At 50.2% G+C, this 21,237-nt stretch overlaps 1 protein-coding gene across 3 annotated transcripts in view; it reads right to left on the bottom strand.

Annotated features, from left to right (window-relative positions):
* Window positions 1-21,237, bottom strand: part of ZRANB3 (zinc finger RANBP2-type containing 3) — a 929,924-nt gene that overhangs the window by 394,888 nt on the left and 513,799 nt on the right. For all 3 annotated transcript variants that reach the window (XM_078681806.1, XM_078681805.1, XM_078681807.1), the window contains 2 exons: window positions 19,975-20,060; window positions 9,473-9,644 (listed from right to left, as the gene is read on the bottom strand). In XM_078681806.1, coding sequence (XP_078537932.1) covers window positions 9,473-9,644; window positions 19,975-20,060 — 258 coding nt within the window. The remainder of the gene's footprint in view (window positions 1-9,472; window positions 9,645-19,974; window positions 20,061-21,237) is intronic.

Raw genomic sequence — 21,237 nt, 5'->3', positions numbered from 1 at the left:
GTTGTAGAGATAAAAATTTTATTATATTAGTGCGAGTTCCTAAGCTAGATACAGACATCCTCTCCACACACAAACACTTTAGAGCAGGTGTCTCCAACCTGTCGATCACGAGCTGCCGGTACCTCTCAGACACCTTCAGAGTAGCTCACAGTCTTGAGTTCATTTTAAAATAAGCCCAGTTTCACATTTTTCTTTTAAAGTAAAAGAAAGGCTGTGTTTACTTGACATTATTGCCATCAGGCTGTAGATAGCAGAGCCTGATAATGGCCAGTGCTCAGTAAGAATTATGGGCCAGGCTGGGGCACAGAGGTGAAGAACTGAAGTATCTAACTCCTAATGTCCTTGTACACTCAATATTGGAGTGTGAGAACAAAACAAAGGTTCTGAATGGGAGGGCGTGGCTAGCAGCCGATGGAAACGGTCGCAGCCTAGCGAGGCTCCCGACCCTCAGCCCGTACTCCGCCTAAAATCCTGCTTCAGACCCGGGATCCCCGTGGAAATCGGGTCGATCCCGGAGCCGACCTATAGGTCTGTTCCTGTTGGGGCAGTGCGCCGCAAAATCAAGCAAAGCGGGCGCTTCAGGGCGCGGAATACCCGGGACGGCTGGGGACAAGATGGCGGCTCCCTACCTCGCAGCCGCTGCGGAATAGCGACCAACCCGCCCCTGAGGTCCTGAAACCACAGCGTGGAGTGCCGAGCGGTGCTGGACCTGTGGGGGGCGGCGGCGGCCATCCGGAGCATCGGCGGACCCTGAGGTCAGTGCGAGGCCCGACCGGGAGTGAAGATCTGGCGGGGCTCCGCCCACAACCACAAGGGGCTCACTTTAGGCCCCGGCTTTGAGGCCTGCGATCCCCTGGGGGTGCTGCCAAGTCCTGCAACGGCGCAGTCCTCCCGTAGGCGGCCGTGACGTGACGGGCCTGCTTTGGGGAGGCCTTCCATGGACATCAAGAGCGGGGGTTGCCCGGAGAACGTCCAACCTCGTCTGGGGGGCGCCCTTTACTGCCCTCGACGGAGCCTGCGACCTGATTGGGCGGCTGCCCGGCCCGGACCACATATGAAGGGTGACACTGTCTCTGCAAGGGATCAGGTGGAGCGCTGAACCGGCTCTAGACCCGTGGGTCGTGGAAACGGAGAACCGGGACCGGAGGGTGGAGTACACCTGCTGGGGCACTGCACGTCCTACTCTTTCTACCCCGCCTCTAGCCCCAAGTTGTGCTTCCTGCGTGGAGGGTGACTTCGGATCGTCGGCGCTACGACACGCTGAGGGGAGCTCCAGAAAGCACTGCCTGGAAGACGTGAGCGGAAGGTGGACCCCGGTGCGGACCCCTGGCGCACGGTTACCGGGGGAAGCTGACAAGCCCTAGCAGATCGCTGGCACCATTTTCGATCCCCGCAACGCGGTCCCCGGAGTCCCGGCTGACGACGGCTGGTAGCGAGTCCACCTTGGGGCTGGCGACGAGCTATTGCGGGAGACGTTGTTGACGCCGGATCACCCTGAGGGCCCTGATTTGCGGGGAGGTGCGAGATGGGAAAGCCTAGAGGACCCAAGGGGGACGGGAACCCAGCTACAGACCCACCGGATGACTCCCCGCAGCCCCCCACGGAGCTCCAGCTGATGCAGGACCGGATACTGGACGCCATTGCTGCCACGAAGGAGGCCCTGCAACACGATATTGGACAGGTAGCGACGGGGCTGGGTCACCTGCGCGCAGATCATGCGAAACTACAGGACCGGGTCAAGGCCACAGAAGCTACTTTACAAGAGGTCTTACCGGCCCACAAATCAATGGAGGGACGACTCGCGGAAGCGATGGAGCGGATACAGGCCCTAGAGAGGAGAGCGGAAGACGCTGAAAACCGCAGTCGGCGGAACAACGTCCGCCTGGTTGGCCTGCCGGAGAAAAAAGAAGGCACGGACATGGTGGGCTACCTGACCGACTGGTTCCAAACTGTGGTTGCCCCGGAGGGCCTCTCCCCCTTCTTCACGCTGGAGCGGGCGCACCGCGTCCCTTCTCGACCTCCGCGCCAGGGTCTCCCGCCGCGCCCAGTGGTCATCAGATTGCTCCACTATAAGGACAGGGACTGGCTACTTCAGCGGGCCAGGGAAGCGGGCCCATTCCAGGTGGACAATAGTGCCGTCACACTATTCCCGGACTATACATTTGAAACCCAGAAGCAGCGAGCCTCCTTCCTCTCTATCAAAAAGGAGCTACGCACCGAGGGACTGCAATACTCGCTGCTGTTCCCGGCCAAACTGCGAGTGATAGTGGACGACAAGGCATTATTCTTTGAAACTCCGGCGGACGCCTGGGCCTGGTGGGACACCTACAAGGCGGGCACAGATGGGGCTCGATTTCGAGCTGAGGAGGAACGCCAGAACCATGCGACCAGGCGGTCGCGAAGACTCCGGGGGCGCAACCGAGGATCCAAGAAGCCTTCGACATCGCAAACAGATGAAGAACGGAGAGCAGCGCTGCAAGCGGTTAAGGAGGTGTCAGGAACGGCGCCGGTCCGATCGGCAAGAGAATCTGCCGCAGAGGCCCTGGCCACGGGATCGGACACTGACTTCTCGGGGCTGGAGGGGGCTAGGGGCCCGAAGGTCACCCCCCAGACTTCGGGGGAAATCATTGAACCCTGACAGCTGTCCGCGGCTTTGGAGAGCAGAGGGCCTGAAGGCGGCCAACACCATTGGAACAGACTAATGTGAGACTCTTCTTTTATGAGTTGCATTGACTATTGTGGGGCGGAGGGGCGTGGGAACGAGGCTTGAAAGGTTCGGTAGCCAGCTCACGCACCACAGGGCCCATAAGGCCTCCGTGGTGATTACTACGGACTACAAGTTTACGTGAGCGCGTTTGCTCACTTGTTTGGATGGGTGCCTCTACTTCTCAGTTGAGTCCTGTTCTGGGGGAGGGGGGACCTGGAGTAGTTGGGGGGACTAGAGGTACAATTGGGGTTGGGAAGTTGGGTGGGGAGATGGGAATGGGGGGTGGTGAAAATGTGTCTGGTGTCCGACAGTGTACGTTTATTGCTTTGATTTGCGCTGACTGGGGTGATGGCTGATATGGGCTCGTTGAAGTGTGTGTCCTGGAATGTGCGGGGACTAAATTCCATGACTAAGAGACACAAGGTACACGCCTACCTGGTCCGCAGAGGGATACACATTGCCTTCCTACAGGAGACCCATTTAACTAAAAAGGAGGGCACCGCATTGCAGAGGAGATGGAGGGGTCACCTATTCCACACCACGTACTCAGCATTTGCCAGGGGGACACTTATTTGGATCCGAGCGGGGATCCCCTTTCAAGTCACCAGGCACACAGTGGACCCCGAAGGGAGATATGTGGCAGTTGAGGGCTTGCTCCGGGGCCGTCAGTTGACACTTTGCAGCGCCTATGCGCCAAACGTGGAGCAGGCATCGTACTTCAACAGACTGACCAAACAGTTGGCCTCTTATTTAACGGGATCAGTACTACTGGGAGGGGACTTCAACTCAGTGGCGGACGCTGCCCTCGATAGATCACACCCACCTCTACACGCATCCCCAGTTCACAGGCTGGCAAAACACAGATCAAACTGGCAGGGGTTGTGGGACCTGACGGATGCATGGCGCGCCCAACACCCAACTGATAGGGATTATTCCTTCTATTCGGGTATGCACGACCTCCACGTTCGCATAGACGCGTTCTTATGCTCCCAGTCGGTGTTGCCAATGGTAGCCCGAACCGAATACCTAGCACGCACGATCTCGGACCACAACCCCCTACTCCTTTCATTTGCCTGGATGAACGAAGTTTCGCCGATTCCAACGTGGCGGCTTCATCCGGACACGTTAGACGATCCGCCGTTCAGCGGAGCGTTGGAAGGTAGAATATCCCAATACTTTGCCGAGAATGAGGGGACTGCATCTTCCAGGGCAGTGGAATGGGACGCACTCAAGGTGGTGGTGAGGGGGCATTGTATAGGGAAGTTCGCGGGCGTACGGCGAACGCTGGTCGACGATGTGGACAAGGCCGAGCAAGCCTTGCGGGTGGTGGAGAAGCAACGGCCCAACCACCCTGTTCTGCAGGATAGACTATGCTCAGCGCGGGAAGCGATGGCGGTGGAAGTGGAGCGCCTTCGTTGTTTTGATCACAAAACATACTTAACCAAGGCACTCGCTGAGGGAGATAAGACGGGGACGCTCCTGGCCTGGTTAGCAAACCCCAATAGGGGTGCTGCCCCAATATTATCCCTGACCGATGCGAACGGCACCGCATGTAGCACCCAGCCGGACGTTTTACGATGCTTTAAAGCATACTACGAGCGCCTGTATGCGGGGGGTCCGGTAGCTCGGCCTGTTGTGTTGGAGACCTTGTTATCTGAGATACACTTACCACGCTTGGACCCAGACCAAGCGGAAGCCCTCGGGGCCCCTATTGACCTGGCGGAAATTAGGGGCGCCATTAAGAAAATGGCACGCAGGAAAACACCGGGAGTGGACGGCCTGCCCATCGAATTCTATGGAAAATATGTTGATATCCTAGCCCCACGGCTCCGAATCGTATACAATGAGGCGAAGGAGAGGGGGGAACTGCCCTGTTCGATGCGTAAGGCGCTCATGATCCCCTTGTTAAAGCCGCATAGGACCAGCTCTGACCCGGCATCGTACAGGCCGCTGTCGATGCTCACGACAGATTATAAAATCTTGAGCACTATATTGGCCACCAGGCTGATGGCCCATATGCAAGACTTGATCCACAAGGATCAGTCGGGCTTTATCCCCACTAGAAATACGACCCATAACATTCGTAGGTTGCTGAGGCTAGTGGCGGACCCTCCACCGACCGCCAGAGCCCCGGTAGCGATGGCGGTCGACATAGAGAAAGCCTTCGACAGCCTGGAATGGGACTACTTATATAGGGTGCTGAGAAGATTTGGCATTGGGGACGAGTATGTGCGGTGGACGGAAGTGCTGTATGCATCGGCGGGCGCTCGGGTGCGAGTGGGAGCGTTGGTGTCAGATAGATATGCAGTGCATAGGGGTACTAGACAAGGGTGTGCACTCTCTCCCTTACTGTTCGCCCTCGCGGTGGAACCTCTGGCGGCGCTAGCTAGGAACGGTGACTCCTACCAAGGGCTGGAGGTGGACGGGACTCGTCATCACATATCATTATATGCAGATGACCTCCTCCTGTTCCTGGAGAACGCCGAGGAGGCAGTGGAAGGGGCGGTAGACCTGCTGGCACGCTTCGGGGATGTATCGGGCCTGAAGGTGAACTGGGCGAAGACTTGCCTCTTTCCTCTCCGGAAGGCGGAGAGGTGCCCCATGACCCGTCCCGAGCCCCGCTGGGAACCGAATTGTATGCCCTACCTAGGGGTGTATATTTACCACGACCCCACAGACCTGTTAGAAGGCAATATAAACCGTTGCATCCGAAAGCTGCAGGGTAACATGCTCTTCTGGGCCACCCTCCCCTTGTCTATGACAGGCCGTGTCTCGCTGCTTAAAATGATCGCCCTGCCGCGCTTATTGTACTTCTTTCGAACCCTGCCGGTGTGGATACCAACTACCGTATTTCGACGACTGAAATCCCAAGTGGTGTCCTTTTTGTGGGGGACTGGCAGGCGGAGAATAGCCTTGGCAACTCTGACCCGCCCGAAGAACGAGGGCGGACTTGCGGTCCCTGATTTCGAGTTTTATTATTTGGCCGCCCAGCTGCAATTCCTCACGCAGGAAGTGGCAAGGGTGTACCGAGGCCCGGAGCAGGAGAGGGACGCTGGCACCCCCCGCCATGTACTGGCGTACATCACCCTGCAGCAGCGGTTAGCACTCAGAGACTTGTCTCAGGAAGAACGGACATTGCGGCTCTGCTGGAACCGCGTGCAAAAGCGCGCTGGCCCCGGACACCCGTATGCGCCCGAAATTCCACTGGGTATGCTCACGGCGCTGCCGCATGGCGGCGACTGGTCGAACCTACGGACCTGGGAGGAGGCAGGCCTGCAGATGGTAGGAGACCTCTTCACTGACGGGGTGCTTACGCCGTATCAATCCTTGCAGGAACAATATGACCTTCCGAGAGGGGACTATCTACTTCACGCAGCTGTGGTACGAGTGATCCAAGTGCACTGGGGCGAGGGACTGTGTGAACCTGCGACGTCACCGCCGTGTCAGTATGTTATGATGGCCGCAGGGACAGTGAAGGCAGTCACGTGCCTGCACTCCAGAATACTCGGGAGCACCTTGCGACCCCTTACGCGCTTAAAGACCCAATGGGAGACAGACCTGCAGAGGGAGATCCCGGATACGGCGTGGGCCCAGTTGGTTCAGAGGCCCAGGAAGAGTACCAGGAACGCGCGGTTCCAATTAATACAGCTCTATATCCTTCACAGAGCTTACCTCACCCCGCACAAAATAGCGCGATACTTTGGTGCGGAGGACGCAGCGTGTCCTAGATGCGCGCTGTTGCAAGCGGACTTACTACACATGCTAAGGGACTGCCCGCACCTACAGGACTTCTGGAGGGAGGTGGGCGACACCTTGAACGCGGTTACTGACAGGGAGCTACACTACGATAGTGCGACTACACTCCTACACTGGTTTCCCCACACACGTAAGAATAAACTGACAAGCAAATTTATAGATATGGGCCTCCTCCTAGCGAAGAGGGAGCTCACTAGGGGGTGGAAAGCGAAGGTGGCACCGACACATAGGAAATGGCTAACTGAGTTCCAGAAATGGGCGGCAGCAGAGAGCACGATCAGGTATCAACTGGCTCGACGGGGGCCTGACGAGAAGGCCCAGGAGGCGGCACTAGCGTGGGAAACACTAGTCCAAGCACTTAGAGACAGTACACTGGAGAGCGAGGAGGAGGAAGAGGCAGGGGACCCTGGGGAACCTAGGGTGGCAATACCTACCACAGCTCCCACCATGGACACACACACTCCTTAGACATTTCCAATCTCCGCAGATCACCAACGCGCTCTGGCATGCGACACACCAGACACGGGACGCCATGGACCACCGTGGGTGGGGGGAGGGCAAGGGGAAGGGAAGGGGGGAGGGGGATTGCAACATCCCATTGACATTGGTCTAACAGTTCGAACTGACCGGATGCTGGAAGGGGAGGGGTGATGGGGGGGGGACAGAAAAGTTAAAAGCAGACAGCGGTTGATCACTGGACACGCCATTGAGCAGTGGTGGAGGGGAAGCACTAGGTGAGACACTTTTCACCCAACCTCAGAACTGTGAGTAATGTTGATGTGTACCATTTTGTTGACGTGATTGTGAGACATTGAGATCCCGCATGTGCCAACTTACGAAATAACTGTAATGTTTGACTTGAACTCTGCAATAAAAATTGTTTTACAAAAAAAAAAACAAAGGTTCTGAATGCTTTTAAATGGAAGAAAATCTAAATGAAAAGTTACCTTAATGATTAACTCTTCATTTAAATGTTTTCCCATTCCGTAATCTCATATTTACATGATGCAGGCCTTTTGTGTCGTATTTATAAATGAAAATTAGTCTTTTTTTTTCAAATGGAAGAAATTTAAAGTGAAGAACACTTTTTCTATGAAGCCTTAATGTCTTTCATCACTTTCAATTAAGCCAATTACATCTTAATGTTGTATGAAGCATGTTTCTTCACTAAAAATTAATTTAAACAAATATATTTTTGTTGAAAAAATATGGCACCATGTCTACAGGCCACTGGGAGCAAGAAACCATATATACAAAGTTCACTCTTCAGTTTAATTTAATAAACGCAGTGCCATATTTATAAGTACAAAATACAGCCATTATTTTAAGTGAGAGAAATGAAAAGGCAGAAAATCTTTCAAAATTCTGAACATTTTTGCAGAACCTTTTTTGCACTTTAAATTTCTCCCATTTGTGTTATACATGTAACAGTGCCACATATGGCAAAATGTGTGTCCGATGTCACAAGTACATACAACAGAGTCTCTCAGTCACCCATCCACACTTATCCTATTTATACACACACATGTTCATAAATCCCCAAATACCACACTCTCATTCACACACATGGAATCCCTCTCATAGTGCCTCTAGTCAAAGAATTGTGTTCAAACGATAGTATCTGGTTCTATGGATGTTAGGCTTAAAGTCAATTAAACTGGGTGTAAGGGCGTCTGGTAACAACGCGCAAGATCCTTGGCCTTCAGTAGTGCACAATGATTTTCACTGATCTGAAGTAGCTTTCACTGCAGAAAAGGCTGGAGTGTCCTACTGTAGATGCTTCAAGCATCTAAGACACAGATGCTCTACGCTCTGAAGCTTTATGCTTTGAGCATGATCTACGCTATATTTCTGAGACGCCACTGAATTTCTGAACTTCTCTTCATGAGAAGTACTAATTGAATTGCTTAAAGCTTTATACTTTCACCTCTCGATTTCAAACTTTATGGATTTGTAATTAAAATGTTGATTTACAGCTACTGATTAATTCTTTACCTACTGCAAAGATCCGTAGCCTTGGGGTCCAGTAAGACCAGGGACTTTATTTCCAAGCAATCTGAGACGCAAATTCTGAATCGTAAAACAAAGATGTATTAAGGTTCTATGCTCCACCACTGGTAGCCATACAGTCAATACTGATTGCAAAGTCATAGAATTTTGTCTAGGGCTATGTACTGGCAAGTCTTAAATTGTCAGCCAGTTGAAGAAAACGATTACTTGGAAAATTAAGTCAACAGTGCCTAAATCTTACTCCAATTATTAACCTCTAAAATATCCAGTCTGGTAACCAAGGCCAGTGCATATCTGGAAAGTCAGTCAAGTTGCCTATTGACATTACTTGTCTCGGCAACCTCCTGTGACACAACCATCTATTATCTGTCAAGGAATGTCGCTATGTCACCAATTACTATTTCCGTTTGAACAGCAGGATCAGATTTTGCACCAACTAAGTAGGATAACACGCTGTGCTCCACTGTGAACAAGGAGCACTCAACAGAGTATGCAAAAGGAACACAGGGCCCTGGATCTGCTCCACATACTGTTAGAAAAATGAAATGGTAAAACTGAACCTGGGTAATATGGACATAAATAGAAAGTCAAGGTGTAAACTGTATACAGTGTTCCAGTGACCGTGTAAATCATGTATGCTTTATTTAGTCTTACATTGTATCAGGAAGACTTAATAAAATAAATCTTTGTAAAAAGTTAATTTGATGAGTTCATGTAACCAGAAACACCATGTTCCAGTAATGTACTTTCCTTTTTCTAAATCTTTTTCAGGTACGTTGGGCCAATTGGTTTAGTTGACGTAAATCGGAATACAACACCCAGAACACAATATGGTGTTAAAGGTATGCCTAGGACTGTTAAAATGTGTCCTGTAGACCTGGAGTCATCTGAGGGCCTTATTAAGACTAGTGCTTTAAACCTTAACTGCATAAATTATTACAACACCCTTACTGTATATGTATGACACCAGGACAGGCAATTCCTTTTTACATAACCTACCTTAGCAACATCTTTAGGAAGATCAAATGGAATTCGCTGCCTGATTTTTGGAGGAAGCTGGGTTAAAACATCTTGTTTCAATCGTCTGATCATTATCATGTTTAATCGCTGATGTAATTCACCTAAATTTGAAGCCCCTTTGTAGTCCCACTGAGTTCTTCTGCCAAAATGTCTGAAACACAAAAAACAGGCAAAGCGTTTAACCTCATACGCAACACTATCTACTGTCGCTAAAAAACTTCTGTCATTAACAAAATATGAAATGCTGTTCTATATTATCTTCCTCGTAATTACTCGCAAAAATGCTTTTTCTGCAAAGGTGTACTGGAAAGAAATGAATACAGTTTCTATAAGGCACACAATTTACTATTCTAGTGGACATTGGTTGCAGCGTACTATAATACTGCTATTTACAGACATCTTAGGTCATTCCTTCCTTGGCAAAGTCATATCAGACATATAATTAGGAGTGGTTGAAATACTCCATTCCACCTACAGAATTTTCTTAATTTTGGGGACTCCGTGTTGCGCTTGCAACGCAGAGTTCTGGACAAATTCCGGCAATCGCCCAGTGCCAGAATTCTTTTCTTGTACGCACGCCAAAATGATGAGTTGACAAGCAAAAGTGATCTTTGGCGATTTTTGGTCCCTAGGAGGTCATCTTGCAAGATTTTTCCAACGCTGGTGGTTGTGACCATTCACGGTAAGAATGCTGCTGTTCGAGCAAAAAATCTACTCGAGCAGAAGCAAAATCAACTTGAGTAGCGGCGCCCTAAGGTGTGTCGCATTGCGGCTTTGGTGCTAATTTTTCAGTGCAGAACATGCTATCGCCACTAAATCACAGCACAAGCAGCGCAACGTTTTGCTCCCTTTGGAGAAACTCTGCAGAATCAAAAGGAGTTTTTTTTTAACTGCAATTCTGCAGTCAAATTACGCGAGTTCTGCCCACCCCTACAAATAATGTAAAATCGTTAACCCAGTATGATCTACCTGCCCTTATGCTACACAAATCACTGCAAATATTTAAACTGGACAGCTTATATGTCGGGTACATAAATAGTTAGTTCTCCTCACAATGATCTTTTTAACAAAACAAATGTTCATGAATAATCTACATATGAAAAATGGATAGGGTGCTTCGAGAGGAGTGGGAAGCTGTGAAACAAAGAGTAGCATGAAGAGCACATAAGCAATATTTGAGATATATGTAACTATCCCCATCTCTACCACATCCTTGCTGGCTCACACATCTTCAGTAAGTACCATAATAGTTCTAGGACATCATAATGGTGGATGCAGAGGCAAATGTCTAAGGTGATGTTAAATTAAGAGATTTCGGTCACCTAACATCCATACTAAGGGCCTGGAATTTGACGGACACCATCCTGACAGATTATCGTCAGTCTAACTTAGAGATGACTGCCAGCTCAGCAGTCATTTCTATATATTTAAAGGAGCGGCAGCACACCACTTCCTATCAATGTACAAAATGTTTGGTGGACGGCTACTGTTGGTTTTTGACAGCTGGTCACCAAACTTTTTAAGAGTTTTTGTTTTTAAGAAACAACCCGCCTAAGTGGGAAATTACAGGTCCAGCATAAGTAGGATGGACGGTATAATGTCCTCTCCCCAATGGCCCCTACTCGGTCTTAGGAAGTTTTAAGTTAACAGAGTCAAAGGGAGATTCAACAACAAAAAACATAAGGTATGTTAGTCTCTAAATGAGGCGGGCAAACCCAGGATTTGGCATATAGAGTACTCCATCATGTTTGAAATGTAGTAACACTGTCCATTAAACTCTAAGGGCCCTAAGAATCTATCAGTATTTGTGAAAACCTAACTGCTAAGAAGTGGAGCACTGTACCTTAATGAAGTGTGGTTGAGGAATGATACATCATTGGTTACACGAAGTGAGGATGTAGACATTTCACATAAGTGCATTTTCAGGCACAAGGAGAAAAAGTGATCTGCCCAGAATCGCACGATTTTTAGTCAAGCACTAAACCCTGATTAAAGGCTGATGCACATATCCTCAGCAGAAGAGGTTTTTCGATAGAAGTACTTCCAGAAGTCCTAAGAACAACAGGGATCTGCAGATAGCTTCTGCGTGGCAGCGTATTAAATATAGAAAGTTCAGACCATGCCAGTCAGTATCTAGAAATACAATCCTTTTCAAAATAGATTTACATTGACATTCAGTGGTGTAAACTCTATCCAAAAAAATAGCTCTAGGTGTTACTGGATAACTACAAGAAGTAAACTAATAATCATTACTTTTTCACAGTGGAGTGGTGCTTCTTTTGCATCTGTGAAGGAATAGCCTTTTTCAAATGTAACATTCTTAAATTTAGATGGGATGCGGAGGGTGGAACTTTCCCAAAGTGGCATTTCCCTGTTTTTTCCAGAAGCACAAGTTACTTACCTTCGGTAACGATATATCTGTAAGAAACAGTCGTTAGTGTTAGATTCCTTACCTTAGATTACCCCTAGGCATCAGACTGGCTCCGGAAAGATTTGCGTAGCAGTACCCCTGCGTGTCGGTAAGCATCGTCTGCGGCTCCGCATCAGTCGTCGGCGTTGTAGTCGCCGGGATGACGTCGGAGTACTTAGACGCCGCCCTCGCGCGCTGACGTCAGTTCTTGTACATAGCTTTCCGCACCAGGAACGCAGAGCCATGCCAGAGACAGACACTGGTGCCATAAAACTAGGGCCCGCAAAGGGAAATACCTTAACCCTAGATATAGGGTCTGCAGAACGGGGAGGATGGGTGGGGTGGTAAGGAATACAACACTAACTACTATTTCTTACAGATATATTGTTACCGAAGGTAAGTAACTTGTGCATCTGAACGAAACAGGTTAGTGTTAGATTCCTTACCTTACAATAGATACCCCAGCAATACCAACCCCGGTGGTGGGTCTGCGGACCAAGATCACACCAGAAAGTCCTGGAGAACGGAACGGCCGAAAAAGCCATCTCTCCAGACTTGGCTGTCCAGGCGGAAGTGTCTAGCAAACGTGTGAAGCGAGGCCCACATAGCTGCCTGACAGATGTCCTGCAAGGGGACTCCCCGACCCAGGGCAGTAGTAGCCGCCGTGGCCCGAGTGGAATGGGCCCTCCGCCCAACAGGGGGCTCCTTTTTAGCCAAGGAGTAACAGACCTTGATGCACAACGCGACCCACCGAGAGATGGTCTGTTTGTGCACCGCCCGTCCCTTCTTCGTGCCCACGTAACCAACAAAGAGCTGGTCATCCACCCGGAACTGGCGTGTGCGATCAAGGTAGAAGGAGAGAGCATGTTTTGGGTCCATATGGTGGAGCCTCTCTTCCTCTTTCGAGGGATGCGGAGGCGGAAAGAAGGTGGGCAAGGTGATGGACTGCCCGATGTATAAAGGCCGTAACCACCTTGGGCAGGAAAGAAGAACACGTTCTTAAAACAACCTTGTCCGGATGGACAGAAAGGAAAGGAGTCTTATAAGATAGAGCCTGGAGCTCACTCACTCTCCTGGCAGAGGTGATGGCAACCAAGAATGTAGTCTTGAGAGTCATAAGACGAAGAGGGCAATTCTGAAGTGGCGCGAAAAGAGCGCACATCAGATAGTTAAGAACAAGGTTCAAGTCCCACTGAGGCATCACGAAAGGAACAGGAGGAAACATGTGCGTGATGCCCTTCAAGAATCTATGTACAACAGGGGACTTGAAAAGAGAGGGCTGATCAGGAAGCCTCAAGAAGGCAGAAATGGCAGAGAGGTAGCCCTTAAGAGTGCCCAGAGCAAAGCCCTGCTGGGCAAGAAAAAGAAGGAAGAGGAGAACCTCTGAAAGGGGGGCAGAGAGAGGATCCACAGCCTTTGCTGTGCACCATGCCACAAATTTGTTCCACCTGCAGGCGTATACCGATTTTGTGGAGGGACGCATGGCTGCCAGAATCACATCACAGACTTCAGGAGGCAAGTCAAATGGCCTCAACTGCCGCCACTCAATCTCCACGCATGGAGGTGGAGGCTGGATAGGTTCGGGTGAAGGACCGTCCCCTGCTGCTGCGACAGAAGGTCCTCCTGAAGAGGCAGACGAATCAGGGGATCGACTGACATGCTGAGTAGCTTGGGATATCAGTATCTTTGTGCCCAATCCGGAGCCACAAGGATGACTTGGGCCCAGTCGCGCCTGATCTTCTTCAGCACTCTAGGCAGAAGTGGTATAGGCGGAAAGGCGTACAACAGACCGCAGCTCCACTGGCGACAAAAAGCGTCGCCGAGCGAGTGCCGCCTTAGAAATTGCAATGCGCAGAACTGATGACATTGTGCGTCCTCTTCGGTGGCGAATAGATCTGACCAAGGCTCTCCCCACTGCTGAAAAAGACCTTGCACCACGTCCGAGTTCAGACGCCATTCGTGAGCCATCATGCACCGGCGGCTGAGTTCGTCCTCCCTGGCGTTCACGGAACCTGCCAGGTGTTGAATCACCAGGGTGACGCCCTGGGGTTCCAGCCATGTCCAAAGGCGCAGAGCCTCTTGACAAAGGGTCCACAACCCCACCCCACCCTGTTTGTTGCAGTACCACATGGCGGTGGTGTTGTCCGTGAACACCTGCACTACACTTCCCCGGATAGAGGGAAGGAATGCTTTCAGTGCAAGTCGGATCGCCCGCAGCTCCAGAAGGTTGATGTGGAGCCGGGACTCCGACGCAGACCAGAGACCTCTGATCTCCCTCTCTCCCATGTGGCCTCCCCATCCTAGGAGGGACGCATCTGTCACTACTACGTGCTCCGGTTGGGGAAGGGAGAGAGATCTGCCGCTGACCCAATCACGGTCCGTGAGCCACCACTGCAACTGTTTCGCAGTGCCCTCCGAGATCCGAACGCAATCGGACAGCTTGCCCTGATGCTGTGCCCACTGAAACTTCAGGTCCCACTGCAGAGCCCGCATCCGCCACCGAGCGTGATGCACCAGAAGGATGCAGGAGGCCATCAGCCCCAGGAGCCGCAGCGTCAACCTGACCGAAACTCAGGATAAAGGCTGAAATACCGAAATCAGAGCCTGAATATCCCGAACCCGCTGTTCGGGGGAAAAACCCGAAACTGCGCTGAGTCCAGAACCGCTCCGATGAAAAGGAGCTTCTGCGAGGGGTACAGGTATGACTTTGGAACGTTGATGGAGAACCCCAGCGAGTGCAGGAGGTTGACCGTAGTCTGGAGGTGGGAGATGACTGCTTAAGGCGAGCCCGTCTTCAACAACCAGTCGTCGAGATAGGGGAAGACTGAAACCCCTAATCTGCGCAGATGAGCTGCGACCACCGCCATCACTTTCGTGAACACCCGTGGGGCGCTTTAAAGGCTGAAGGGGAGCACGGTAAACTGAAAGTGCTCATGGCCTACCGTGAACCTCAGGTAATGCCGGTGGGCCTGCAGGATGGGGATGTGGAAATATGCGTCCTGCAAGTCCAAAGCTACCATCCAGTCTGCTGGGTCCAGGGCAGCTAGGACCTGAGCCAAAGTCAGCATCTTGACCTTCTCCTTCCGGAGGAAGCCGTTGACGCTCCTTAGATCCAAGATAGGGCGTAGGCCCCCTTGGCCCTTCTTGGGTACCAGAAAGTAGTGGGAATAGCAACCACGTCCTACTTCTGGCACAGGAACACGCTCGAAGGCCCCCTTGGCCAAGAGGGCCATAACTTCCTCCTGCAGAAGTTGCAAGTGATCCCCCGACATGCGGTAGCATGGCTGGAGGGGTCGCCTCGAAGGGGAGGGAGTAGCCCCTTCAGACGATTTGCAGCACCCACCTGTCCGATGTGATGGAGCGCCAGTGGAGGAGGTGATGGCGAACCCTGCCGCCCACTGGTGTCTAATGGGCCAGAAAACTCGGACTAGGAGGATTTTGAGGCAGATGCTGCGGGGGTGGGTGTGGACTGGCCTTACCCATGTCCCCCGGCACCACCACGGCGGTTACCATGTCCTCGTTGAGGTGGGTTCTGCGGCCTGTGGCTAGCTGGAAGCGAGGGGGGGGCCCTTCCTTGGCCACGAAAGGCGGAAGTCTGCTGGCATTAGCCGAGGCCCAAGGACTTGGCGGTAGCCCTGGAGTCCTTAAAACGTTTCAGCACGCTGTCCGCCTTGTCGCCAAAAAGGCGACGGCCATCAAAGGGCATGTCCATAAGCGATGCTTGGACATCGCCTGAAAAGTTGGTGGATTTCAGCCAGGCGTGGCGGCGTACCGCCACCGTCGTTGCAATCACCCTGCCTAGCGAGTCCGTGGTATTCAGCCCACACCGAATGGAATATCGTGCTGCGCCCCTTCCCTCCGCGAGGGCCTGGGTTAGCTTTGCCTGGACCTCCACCGGGCACTGCGGCAGCACTTCCGCAACCGTATCCCAACAAGAGTGGGAGTAATGGCCCAAAAGGCAGGCGGTGTTGACAGACCGCAACCCCAAACTCAGTGAGAACAGCTTCTTACCAAACTGGTCGTCCCTTTTGGATTCCAGATCCAGAGGGGTGGTCGGGAATGTGGTCTGGGAAGTTGAGGCCTGGATCACCAGGCTCTCAGGGGTGGGGTGTACGGACAGGAAACTGGGGTCGCCCAGAGCTGGGCGGTGGCGTCGGGCCACTTTCCGATCCACAGGGAGGCCTGTGGAGGGCTTGGACCAGGTGCCCAACAGAACATCAGTGAGCGCCCCGTTGAACGGCAGGAGAGGCTCCAAGGAGCTTGCTTGCGGTTTGAGGACCTCAGTGAGGAGGTTAGTCCTCACGGCCGTGACCGGGAGCTCAAGAGCCAATGCAGTGCCAGAGGTTCCTCAGACCCCTCCCAATCCCCCTAGTCCTCCATCTCCTGAAAGTCAGGAAGAAATGATGGAGCCGGATCGGTGAAGGGCTCACCTATCGGCGTCGAAGACGGCGTCAGGGCGGCGCCGGTCCGACGCCGGATCCATACCGAGCATCGGGGACGATGCCGCCCAAGGACGGCGCCACGGGTGACACCCTTGGTGACGACGCCGGCGGAGGGGTCGTAAGGTAGACCGGTGTCGACACAGATCCAGGCCTGGATCCATAGGAGCCCTGCGGCATCGGGACTGAAGTCGCCGCCCGCACCGGGGCCGAAACACCCGACGGCGCCGGGGCCGAAGCCGCAGGCCTGCTTGGGCTCCCAGACGGGTCCGCAGGGCCCGAAGGCACCCCAACGGGACCCGACAGAGGGAAGTGCGACCTCATGGCCACGAGGAAGGCGCTGATCTCCTCCGGCGTCGCGTTCAGCCCAGGGACCGGCGGTTGTGGAGCTGGACACGGCACTTGCGGCTCCGGCAGAGCCGCGTGGTCTGTGTCGCCCGAACACCCGGCCGCGTCGCGCAAGCGTCGGGGGGATTCAGAAGAGCGATGTCAACTCTTCGACTTCTTGTGCCTCGACTTACCTGAGGACTTCGAACCAGACGAGTGGTGTCGACTCACCGAGCTATGATGACTGTGGCCCCGCGACCGGTCCCTCTACCTCCTCCTGGACCGGGACCTCGAGCGGCGTGGGGCCATCTGCCGGATCTCGAGTCACTTACGGTACCGCTCCCGTCTAGCTTTCGACGTCAAGGCCCGGCAGTCGGGGCACGACTTGTCATCATGGTCAGCCCCGAGGCAATGAAGGCACCGACGGTGGGGGTCGGTAACCGACATCAGTCGGTTACAGTCGTCACAGGGCTTGAACCCGGGCATCCCTACCGGCACCGGAGTCGATAACGACTCGAGAAGATCCAAAATAGATCGAAAAAAGTTAGTCAAAAAGTGACTAGGGAGAACTGCTCTTCCCGGATCTGCGCTTGCTGGCGCGGAAAAAAGAAGAACTGACGTCAGCGCGTGAGGGCAGCATCTAAGTACTCCGACGACGTCATCCCGGCGACCACGACGCAGATGACGGACGCGGAGCCGCAGACGACGCCTACCGACGCGCAGGGGTACTGCTACGCAAAACTTTCCGGATCCAGTCTGACACCTGGGGGGATTCTAAGGTGAGGAATCTAACACTAACCTGTTTCTTACAGATCCTTATCCTCAAGGTCCTCCCTTCCAAGCACCCCCGACTGTGCGCCCAGGTGCTCAACAGGGTCTAGGGCCTGATTCCCCGCCCTTTAAGAGTCATCCATATTTATCCTTTACCAAAAACCCTCAGTCTCACAATTTTATTTGGAACTCAGACCTTAGTTTGATTTTGAGGAACAAATATCCAGGGTTAGCATTAACCAGTGCAGGACCAGTGGTTTCTCCCATATCGCCACAAGCCGACATAGGTACGTTGTAAATCAAATCTTTGACGTACTCCTGTCCCGTTCCCAGGTGGAACCATATATTAGGTCTCCTGATGCACCTCAATGTACAATATAATGTAATTATGTGGTTAAGTGGGTAATTGGTGAACCAGTGAACGCTGTTGCTCCTGTGTGGACGTTTTCTGTTACCATGGCCTATCCATGGCTCTTCCTCTGCTTCTCCTGGGTGGACCTAGCAAGCAAAATCTGTCAGTTTCAGCCACTTCAGAGGGGCCCTACAAAGTAACCTGGCACTGCTGAATCCATTATTATTGTGCATGCAGACATTCAGCCGTAGTCTCGTGACTTGTGACCTATCACCCATATAGCAGTCTTGGATAGAAGCTAAAGAGCACCGTCTATGGCTGCACCCTCTCCTATGTACATTGATACGTCATGCCCTGACCTGATAAGAGTCCTCAATATTTTAAATGGATGCCTGTATAAAGTGCATCACGCACAGTTATTTTCAACGCATCATTTATTCTGGCCTCCTGCAATAAGTGAACGCTTGCACGTCCATCTCATTCCCTACCAGGGAGACACTGTAGAAATGTACTCTGCATCCTCTTGTCTTATGGAATTCTATGGATATTATTTCATGCTGGCCGGGGTACAGTGCACAATGTAGACTGCCTGACATCCTGTACAAAGATTAGTTACATTCTTCCCATGGCTCTAGGTCGACTTCCTCATCTCCTGGGTGATTAAACAGGCCTCTACTACGAGTGCCTGTATCTAGTACATATCGTAACCAGCTCTATTCACCACAATGGGCAATTCTATAGAGACCAGCATAGTCAGGCATAATCAGCAAAATCAACACTATATTAATACATACTGCAGGAACTCTGTCTCTCACACCTCTTCATAAAATTGTATGCCCAGGAGTAGAGAACTAAAACAAGAGCAACACTCCAGCCACTCAGGCACAACTCCAAATTGTTACTCTTATAGGCTACTGTACAACTAACAACACTCTGGCACCCAAACACTCCCCCATTGTGTAGCGTGCCTTCTATCTGCTAAGGTTCTTTGGTGCCTCATCATGGTAAGATGAGCTATACAAATGCAGTACAATACAATGCAACACTCTTGCACCAAGGATTCATGTAGAATTCATAGTTTTGATGTTCTGGTGAAAAAAACCAACGCCAAGCAAGTTGAATGTACATCATGTGACGAGACAGTAATACCGGCGAAAACTGGTTTGCATTTAATTGACACTTTCATACTGAGGAAGCATTGATGATTAAACATCCGCTCTTTAAGTATTAACAATGTACACAACAGTTTTCTACGTAAAAACTGTTTAAGAAGAAGAGAAAGGTTAGGAGCCAGAAGAAGTTCTTTAGGGGAAAAAAATATAAAATGATGTTATTTTAGATTTTCTACAGTACAGCTATTTTAAGAAGTTATAAAGAGAACAGTAGATGAGGAGCATAACAAATAGTAACAAGAAAACCACAGGGGAGTAGAGGTGGACATGCAGGTTAGTTGAGGTACAGTTGGAACAGGTGTATTTTTATTAACTACCTAAAGTTGAGCAAATCGTTTTGTGTTTTGATGCAAGGTGGAGGAGAGTTCCAAAGGCTAGAAGCGGTTCCAGAGGATGACTATTGTAGAGCTAAGTGTTAAAGACCTGTTTTTTGCAGAAAGTCTTTGGTCATCCAGAGCAGTATACAGGCCATGGTAATGGGAGATGCCACGCAAAGTATTGAAATGGATCTTGAAAATATGAAATACCAGAAAAATGCATTTCATCATTAAAGCCGAGATACAGTTAGAAAAAAAATATTATTGTAGCTATTGACTGGAATAAATAGCTAACCTAGTAACACGTCTATTACTACAAGTACCATACTTATATATCTTCTATAAACATATGGACATTCTGATTTCATCAGGGAATAATTTAAACGGGTGGGTCACGAACAATCAACAAATTAAAGCTAGTTGCAAAGGCTTGAAAGTGGGTATAAGATTCCCAAAACTGGAAATAAATGGAAATGTTCAGACCAATAAAGTCGGTCTCGCTCCCACTGAACCATTAAGAGACACATCTCATCCAGGTCTAGATCTTTCACTTACAAGGATGATTCGCTCAGGGAAACTAATCTTGAACATTACATTATATTTAAAAAAAATCCTACAGTGTCATCATTCCGGTTACATGCCTCAAATAACAATGACAAAAAGTTACCCAAGTAATAAACATGAAATAGATACCTCATATGTGCATTGCAATATTGTTTTGCATATTGAGTCCATGTTCCAAATGTTCGAGGGTAAAGAGCCTCAATCTGCATGAATAGCTGAAAAAAAGTGAATTTTGATACAAATAATTAACTTGCTGAGCAGACAAGAGAGTATTTCAATCACACAGGCCCTATACTTAACTTATTCAGAAACAAATGAAAGAGACTTACTTGTAAGATGTTTCCATCAACATGCATATCCTGCTATCCTGCACAAACTAATATTCACAGCAGACCTTCACAAGTACACAAGACTCAGAATTAAAACAAACGTCCTATTACTCATTCTAAATGTTAAGCAATATACTTGTCCAGGAATAATACTTAGAAAGAGAATAGGGCAGGAACACCTGCTCATTTGTATCAAAAATCAGTCAAGACAGAATAAAGGTGTTCTAAGATATTCTCCCTTAAAGTGAGGATAACCAAAGCAATTAATTTTTAAGGAACACATTTCGAGGAAGAAAATCTTTAATACCGGTTACTTTGGATTCCCAAAAACAAATTATCTCGAAGCAATAGGTGACTTTTTTAATTAGCATGGGATGCTTAGTTAAGAATCCCATGCCAGTTAATGAGGTCACCTCCTGCTGGGAGCCAGATTACCGAGCAGTACCGACCAACGGAAAGAAGTCAAGAGAAAAATATTAGCTTACTAAAACAGAGTTTTCAGAACAGACAGCAAAACACCACCCTATAACTCTCACACTCACTGGAAATACATGGGCACACAAATCTGACCATTTTAATGAACATACATCACTGATAACCTGAATTCAGCTCTATTTCAATCATAAGAAAATCACCTATTTGTGAGCTGGTACTGTATTCAACATTTTGTGTCACGAGACAAAAATAGGTAAAACCATTTTGAAACAAGTTATTTCCTAAAAAAGATGTCAAAGAGTCCGCAAGAGCGAAGAATTGTATCAAAACAATACAATTTTCGTGTCAAGAATAGATTTGGAAGGGAACAGCCCAAGAATCAGAGATCTTATAGGAGATGAAAAAAATTAAAGGTGTCAACTGTCCTAGCTAAGCAAATTGAGGCAGTGGAAGTGCTGGTATCCTTAAAAGACCAGTGTTTCATTTAATCTTTGCTAAAGCAGCTGCTTCTCCGGCTCCATTTCCTTACATTCATTTTTTTCTTTAAAAAGCATACAGGATATCGAAAGGGCAAGTTAATTCGATCTTTTCACTTCGGTTCCGTTTCTCATTATGAGTGGCTTCTTTT

Source organism: Lissotriton helveticus, chromosome 3_1 (assembly GCF_964261635.1).
Source record: "Lissotriton helveticus chromosome 3_1, aLisHel1.1, whole genome shotgun sequence".
NCBI classification, from domain to species: domain Eukaryota; kingdom Metazoa; phylum Chordata; class Amphibia; order Caudata; family Salamandridae; genus Lissotriton; species Lissotriton helveticus.
Note: the sequence above shows the minus strand (reverse complement) of the source record. Positions and strands in the feature narration are given on the sequence as shown.